The sequence below is a fragment of the Gavialis gangeticus genome, unplaced genomic scaffold (assembly GCF_001723915.1).
Source record: "Gavialis gangeticus isolate Ggan-Ray unplaced genomic scaffold, GavGan_comp1, whole genome shotgun sequence".
Taxonomy (NCBI): domain Eukaryota; kingdom Metazoa; phylum Chordata; order Crocodylia; family Gavialidae; genus Gavialis; species Gavialis gangeticus.
This window is the reverse complement of record NW_017728995.1, coordinates 4321530-4330174: the sequence shown is the minus strand read 5'-3', so window position 1 is coordinate 4330174 and position 8645 is coordinate 4321530. Positions and strand designations below refer to the sequence as shown.

Below are 8645 nucleotides of genomic sequence, written 5' to 3'. Positions count from 1 at the left end.
CCCCACAAAGGGGGGGGGGGGGGCAGCTGCAGCTGGACCGACATCCTGGTGAATGAAGGGGACTTGGGGAGCTCTGATTTTCCATGATAAGAAACCCAAAATCAAATACCAAGATTTATAGGCTTATTTTATTATTTAATTATAGTGATAGATGCACTAGTAGTCTTCCAAATCACTTTAGAATTGGAAATATAATAATAAAACATTGTGTTTAACTGATACCTATATGTATAGTGGCATTTCATTTTAATCACAGAAAAAACATGGATTTAATCAGAGAATTTGTGCTTTTTTTTTATCAGAGAAAACCAGGATCCCTGGTGATGAGCAACAGGGCCATGCAGAGCTCCATAAGCATGCATGGCTGGATTAAGGCAGCCTGGATGCCAAGGTGTACTGTGATACAGGACCTTACATGGCTCCATTCTCAAGACCCCACTCAGGGCAAGTAGGATCTGATTGACTAGCCTCAGATGCTGTCTCTGAAGAGAACTTAAACATCTAGGGGAGTAACTTTGCCAAGAAGCTCTGCAGGGAGGACTCAGAAACATAGTGCCATTTGGTTTAAAAAAAGTTAAAAATCTAAATGTAAAAAATGCAGATTACATACTCGACATCCTTTAAACTCATGTAAAATGAAAATGTAGTAGCTTATTTCCACTGAAAATGCAGTAGCTTATTTCTACTGTCAGGTGAACAGAATAACCTTTAAGGCTAAAGTGCAGTATTTTCTACTGCCATGAAAGAGATACTTGAGTCTACAATCAATTATTAGTACTAGTTCTTTGGGCACTGACCATGAGTTGTGTTATCGAGATATTGGGCTAAGACTCAACTCTAGCTTTTCAACTCACTGAACAAATGATAGAATAGGTCCAAAAGACTTGATGGTCTTGTACTTTGGCTAGAAGGAAAAATGTTTAAAATTGTAGAATGGAGAAAGCGAGTTAAGGAAACAACAATCTACTTACTGATTCTCAGTCCCGAGTAGCATCTCCACCTTTTCTCCTGCATGATTACTAAGGATAGTTAATCTGAAGAGGTGACTTGCAGAGTTCTGCCGTGAATACAACATAGTTGAACTGTTTTTTACAGGAGAGGAATTCAGTTCTTCATTGTCACACTGTTCAACCAACAGCTGGTCCTTTAAGGAATAGGCTGTAACACTGTAGCTCTCTTCACTGCAAAACAAAAGGAATAGTACTCTGTGTGAAATAAAGAAAGCCACACACTTATCTTCAAAGTGAATAATTCTCCACTACAAGTGTCCAGAAACAGACTGACTACTACAGCCCATTTTCAGCAGTGTTCTGTACCACATAAGGATTTTGACACTTTCACCCCTACAGCAAATATTTTTCAGAAACTACCTGGCAGCCATCTTGAAAGCTCTGATCCCTAGTCAGACCCTTCCCTGCACAGGAACCACATGCCTAGCACTGGGGCAGCATGCGGCAGCTCCCTCCTTGCCCACACTACCTCCCCATGCCAGGGTGGCCCCTGCCCCTGCCAGCAGTGCCCAGCACCCCATTACTCCAGCCTGGCCCCTGCCAGCAATGACCAGCACCCTGCACTGTTGTTGGCCATGGTGCTGGCCCTGCTGGCCCCAGCAGGCTGCCCCCCACCCAGGCCCCAGAAGAGCCATGCACCCACCAGCGGGGGCCAGGGCACTGAGTGCAGGAGGCCCTGCCTGACCTCCTCCTTCTGCACTCCCCACTCCAGCTCACCTGCCCTGCTGCCCACACCCCCTACCCTCTGCCAACCTCCAGCACCACTCTTAGGACATGCACATGGCTGAAACAAAACAAAAAATTATTGCCCTCAAAACTCCTACATCCATCCCTCCCCACCGAACAAACAGTGCCCCTCCACCACCCTCCCCACCCACCAACAATAAAAATCCATTTACAAGAGGCAAACTAAATACATATTGCAAACTATTTACAATATCTTGGCTTGTCAAGCCCAGAGTGGGGGGCTTTGTGGGGGGCCTTAGGGGGAAGAGCCCCAGGGCAGGTGCCCAGCACCCCTGCCCCTGGATGTTCCTCCATGGGTCCAGGGCCTGTGGCTACCCCAGTGGGTCGCAGCTTCATGTGGGGCTGGGTCTTTGGCTGTGTGGTTTGGGGGAGAGTGGTGGGGCTGGGCCCAGGAGGGTGGCAGCAGGTCTGGGGTGGAGGCTGGGCCAGTGGTTCTGGTGGGCAGAAGGCACTGTAGAACCTCCTCCCAGGGCCAGGCAGGGGCCTCTGCAGGGCAGCAGGTGGGACCCAGGGGCCCTGTAGACCCATAGGCAGGGGCCAGGGAGCAGGGAGATGTATAAGGCCTGGCAGTCAGTGTCCCCTTGCTGCTGGAGCTGCTCGAGGAACTCCTGCTCCAGGGCCTTCATGTGGGCCAGTGGTCTTGCTGTGCTCTGTCCCACATCACTGCCTGGGTGATGTCCTCTGCCCGCCAGACCTGCTTCCACACCTCCCACTCTGCCACCACCATAAGCAGCTGGAGCAGCACAGTTCAGTCCCTGGTTCACTGCTGGCATAGCCGGCGCATCTGGACCACTCCAGCGGTGGGTGGCAGCAATCCTGAAGCAACACCCACTGGGGCTGGTAGGCTGTCGCCCAGGTCCAGACGTTGACCTTGCAGAGGCAAGAGACAGAACAGATAAGCTAATCTGCATTGGGGCAGTGTGCTGCCTCGCCTCAGATTGGGAGTCAGCTATACATGCATGCCCAGGGATCATGGTAAGCTGGCTGGGCAGGCCTGCATCCTGGTGGCCACTGGCTGAGCCTCCCAACCTCCCTTGCTGCCCTGGGGAGGCAGTCTGCCTCCCCTACCCCCTTCCCAGGGTGTGCCAGACCAGGCTGCTGACAGTACCTGCTGCCACGGCTCCAGACTCTGCAGCCTCTACCCCACAGGCCAACCACTCTGCTGCATTGCTGCCCATCCCACAGTGCCAGTGTGCAGGACTCCCTGACAACTGGGGTGAGGGGCTGCCTGTACCTCTGCCCTCCCCACAGAAGGCCTCTCTGAGAAGCTGTGCCAAGGCTGCCCCCCTCCGTTGCTGCTACTGCACCCTGAGCATGCCCCTGCTGTGTGTATCCCAAGCAGTGCATGATGAGCTGTTTGTGCAGGCTGAGGGGTGTCTGAGCCACTATGCCCTGCTGATGATGATACCAGGATCCTCCTGGTGCCCTGAACACACCTGCACTCCTGGTTTGGGATCTTGAGCTACAATAACACAGGAGGCAAGCCTGGGCTGCCCCACAACCTCTGCTGCTGCCTGGAGGGCTACCTCTTGCAGTACTACATATCCCTGCCCCCTGCTGTGGAGGAGGACATTGCCCCCAGCATTGATGCCATCCTTGGTGTGTGAGAGGCTCATGCCTGCCCAGCTGTGGGGATACGGACTGCTCAATAAAGTTCTGAATTGTGTCCCACCTGCCTGTGTGCTGTAGTGGGGGTGGGGGACAGACCCAGGGCAAGGGGACTGCAGGCAGGGAGCAGAAACAGGGGTCAGAGCTGGGACCAGAGACAGAGACAGGGGTGGGAACTGCAGGGGCCCTTTCCAGTGTGGGACTTACCAGGGCTGGTGCCTTGGCATGGGCCTCCCCATCGGTGACAGCATCTGGCTGAGTTCAGTGTCTGTAGTGTGCAGTGGACCGGTGCCCAGCCAGCACCTCCTGCCCTCCCCAGGGATGAGCTGGCTCTTCTGGTGGCTAGCAGTGGCATGGCTGGCTGCTCCTCATGCTCGGGTCTGTGCCAAGGGTGAGGCAGCCCTAGGGCTGGCCAAGGCTCCCCTGGCCAGGGCTCCCCAAGGCCAACTCCTGGCATGGGCTCCCCAAGCTGCCATTGGATTCAGCAGCTGGCAAGGGGGACAGGGCAGGTGGGGTATTGAAGGCCCAAGGTCCTCTCCTCCGGTGACACATCACCAGAGGAAACTATTTGTAAAGCTATGTTAAAAGCATCACTTCTCCTTCACATGCATATTAATGTGTAGAATGGAGGACAATGCTGAGCAAAATAGCTGCCTACACAGTTGCTAGTCAACCATACACATTTGGTACAGGAAACAGAAGAACTCAGGGCCTCTAGTTGGCCACGTAAGGATGAGGTCACAGTAGCTCAGCACAAGCACAGACACAAGAAGTTCTGATATTTCACACAGTAGAGAGTAGTAGTGCATATACACACTAGCCCCTTCATTACAAAAGAGAGAACAAGTAATTGATGACCATTGGTACTACTCTTCAGTATTCTTGAGGGTTAACAGGGCATGTAAGAGAGCTTGACTATATTTGTAAATTCCAGCATTACTTCCATTTAGGTTACCAAAATAGACCTCTGCCACAAAAAACCCCACTATGTATGTAATGAAAAAACATTTTTAAAAAAATGACACTTTTTTGTAGATCACTAATTTTACCCACATAAACACCTTTTATAGACGAGCCTACGGACTTCACTTCATAAATCTACTGGATACAAAATTATGGACTAACTAAAGACATTGGCTTTATGGCACATCATTGCCTGCCTGCCATCTGATAACCCCAGGCAAACTCTCTACATTTTACCGGCTTTATTCTATCACCAGGTCAACATTCCCCCTACCCCCCCACCTACCTGTCTCACACCTATTGTCTCCCATGGCCTCTGATCCTCAGTGCCACACATCTGCATTTTCACAGACCTGCATTTTGCATATTGGCTTCTATTCAATCCAGGAAAACACAAAACAACAGCAGACTCTCCCTATGCCTATAGAAGGGTGTTTGTGCCCAAAAGTTTTCAAAGAACATTTTTTCTATTTAGTTGGTCTAATAAAAGATACCACATTTACCCAAAGAACCTTGTCTACCCACACACAATCAGACTTTTTAAGATCTTGCCATACCCTCATAAACAGCCTATTCATTCATCTTCCTAAATGTCTCAAACAATGTTAACTAAAATTGCTCATTTCTGCATCTTCATCTGTTGCAGAAGGAAATCTAATAAGATTTTGTTATATATAATGATGTCATATACTGTTACTGAACAGTTACTTCAACCCTTCCAGCCCTCACTCCAGTAACATTTATGTATTACAATGGGTGCTTGAACTGTAGAACCATCAAATATGTTAAGAAGTAGGTCTCAACACGCCAACCTGTGAATTCATAGTGTTTTTTTGTTTGTTGTTTTTTTCCTGAACTTATTAAGGCACAATTACTGTAAGCCAATATTGCAAGAGTCCTTTCAAGCAGAAGGTAATCTTAATGACATTTCCAAATCTTTAAAATGTTTACCCAAATATACTTTAAAGGAGCATGAGAAAGGATCTGCATCATGAAGTTCAGAAGCAAAACTGCTCAGCTAGTAAAGAACAGTCTGAAAATCTTCTTCCATTTGCTAAAATGCTTATGAGTTTATTTCCCATAATTGTCTTACATATGTTTGCAAGTTTACCAGCTGTTTGTTAATGCAAGGTACTTTTTGAAATTATAGCTTTACCCATATCATCCACTACATTTATTTGTAAAATGTGACAAGGTCCTCACTGCTAAAAGCATAATTTTTCAAATATATGTTCTTTCAATAGTATGATGGAAGAGAAACAAAAATACCATAATTTATCTACTGAACAGAGATTCACATATTTCTTTTTTGTTTTTGAGACTGTGCAGTAAGAAATTCTTTTAATTCAGACTAATGAGTATTTGCTGGCAAGTGCAATCAACCCACACATTTCAGACAGAAGGCAATCACCAGCTGGGTTTACCAGAGAACCCATAAGATGCTGTTCGGGTGCATTGACATGTGACGCTACATCACTGTAATAATGCGTTACAGTGACAAAGTATCTGTGAGTATCTACACATGACTAGCAGCTACTTCGCCATAGGGATTCACTCCCCTGGTATAGCGCGCTGCTATAACAAGCTAGCTGCTACAAATAACTATTGGCCGCATGTACGGCGCAGTATGGTACAGTACAGGCTGTTACCGCACTGCGATTTAATACTTCTAAAAGGAAGTATTAAATCATGTCTCAGTAACAACGTCACCATAGCGCCACATGTAGATGCACCCTTTAGGTAGCAATTAAATATCAGTAGAACACAATAATAATGCTGGGTTTTATAGCTGTTCTGTTTAATTTCAAACTGCTTCCTTCATTTAGCCCTCCTGAAAGTGGGTGGCCAACTGATTCATCATTCTCTAAAAAACTCTATCCAGAGAGACAGAGCAGGGACTTATGGATAGAAAAGTTAAATTGAATATAAAAGTCAAATTTAAATATAATTTTAAAAATAAAGCCATTTAAAATTAAAACTGAAGTTATGAAAACCTAATTATGGCTTAAACTTACTATGATCTATTAAAATAAATACATAACATAATATTCAAATGATACATATTTTCTGCCTCTTTTAAAGAAAGTCAGAACAGTGAACTCTCAAAAGTAATTGTCTGAAAAAATGCATTGGGATGTTAAGTTAGCAGAGATATATTTTTCAATTTCTTCAGTTGGTTCCAGCTCAGTAGTTCATTCAAAGCTGTGAGTTGAGGCTAGGGTAGGATGAGGAGGGTCAGAAGGAAAACTTGTTGTTCTTTCACAGTCATGGTTAAAAATGAGGTGGAAGAGGATATCTACCAGTTACAATTCTGAATGATATGGCTAACTAGGGACAATCAAATACATTTTCTAACTACTGGTAATTCATCTTTTATGAAATTAGTTAGATGTTTTAAATGAAAGAGGTGTTTTCTTAAACTTCCTTTCTTCCCTTATGTATTTGGCATACTCAAGGTACAGTAGTTTTATTTCACTAAATAAAACAGTTTTAAATGGTGTTTTTGTATATTTTAATTGAATCTGAATTTCCATCCCAATAAAACTTGGCATAAATCATGGGGGAAAAAAGAAATCAACTAGCAATTAAGAATAATAGAATCATAGAAAGTTAGGGTTGGAAGGGACCTAAAAAGACCATCTAGTGAGGCCAACCCCCTGCTCAAAGCAGGCCCATCCCAACTAGATCATTTCAGACAGGGCATATGTGACTCATTATTTGCTAACAGAATAAAAATATAGAATTCAGGACCTGAGTATACAAAGTTATATAATCGCTTAAAATAAATATCCTCTTGGGTAGCAAAAAAAAGAAGGCAATACTAAGAATTAGGGCAAAAGCTATAGCTGGTTGTACATAAACATATTATCATAGTTACTAAGTAATAAGAAACAACCTCTCAAGTATAAATGGAAAATATTAATAATTAATATTAAGAGTTATTTTACACTCACATTATAATAAACCCCCATGGAATGAGGAAGAAAGTTTATTAAAATAAGGGATTTGCTAAAATAAGGTGTCAATTTGCTGCCTCTTGATGATGATGATGATGATAAAATAATAGTGAAAAAATTCAGGTCCTGCTGTTCAAACTGGTAAAAGCATGAGTATTTTATAATAATGTTGTGCTATGTTTAATAATGCATTAACTATACTTATTTTCATCCAGGCTTCCTGCTTGATCATTTCAATCATGATTAAAATTGTTGCTTTAAAATCTAGTCATTCTAGGGCAGGGGTGCTAGTGGCTTCGCATGGACCAGGAAATTTGACAGTGGAGGAGCAATGGCAGTTAATGCCACCACCCTCCCTACTGCCAAAATCCCAAACTCTGCACAGTTAGTCAGAGCCGCCCCCCCTTTCTTTGTGTGGCTGAGCCTCAATCCTTTCCCCTGTGCAGCTGGTTCAGGTCCGGGCTATGCCCCACTCCCTCTACCTAGCGACGTTGGGGCCAGGCTATGCTCCTTTTCCCTCATCCCCCACCTGGCCAGGTTGGGACTGGGTCAGGCTCCCTTCCTTCCATGGGATCAGAGCATGCCCCCTTGTTCCCTTGCTGGGTCAGGTTCAGGCTGGGCCAAGCCCCCCTTTCCAGTGCTACCAGGTTGGGGTGGGACTCCTCCCTCCAGATGAGGCCCCTCTGCCTACACCACAGGTGCCAAATTGGGTCCACCAGCTGGATCCTGCCCACGGAAGTACAGGCCACTGCCCATCCAGTCCCATTGACAAAAGAGTTGAGCACCACTGTCCTAGGGGATACAATGGGAACTGTAGAGCTATATTCAGAAATGCTGTACTTCATTTTTCTGACTCTTTAAAGAAGCTACTTGTCCACTTTTTAGTAGCTAAAGTCTATACAAGAAAATGTCTCTAGATAAAAGGAGACAAAGGATCATGCAAAAGTAGGGCTGGAAAGGACCTAACACGGTTATCTAGTCCAGCCCCTGGCCAGGCAGGATCATTGATGACTAAACCATCCAGACCAACTGTCTGTCTAACATGCTCTTGAAAATTTCCAAGGATGGAGATTCCACAGGCTTCTCTAGGCATCCTGTTCCAATGCCAAACTACCCTCATAGTGCAACAGTCCCTTCTAATCTCCAACCTAAATTTCCTCTGCTCCATCCTGAGGCTATTGTTCCTAGTCTTGTCCCCTGTGGCCAAAGAGAAAAGCCCATCCTCTCTATAATTGCCCTTCAGGTGTGTGAAGACTGTTCAAATCCCACACTGGTCTTCTCTTCTCCAGACTAAATAACCCTAAGTGGCAATGATATAAAAAGAACGGATTCTTGTAGAAATTGATCTTACCCATTTTAC

At 45.4% G+C, this 8645-nt stretch overlaps 1 protein-coding gene across 1 annotated transcript in view; it reads right to left on the bottom strand.

Moving 5' to 3' along the window:
* Positions 1–8645, bottom strand: part of ARHGEF26 (Rho guanine nucleotide exchange factor 26) — a 245555-nt gene that overhangs the window by 12590 nt on the left and 224320 nt on the right. Inside the window, exon 12 of the mRNA XM_019503171.1 lies at positions 972–1181. Within this exon, the coding sequence (XP_019358716.1) occupies positions 972–1181 (210 nt within the window). The remainder of the gene's footprint in view (positions 1–971; positions 1182–8645) is intronic.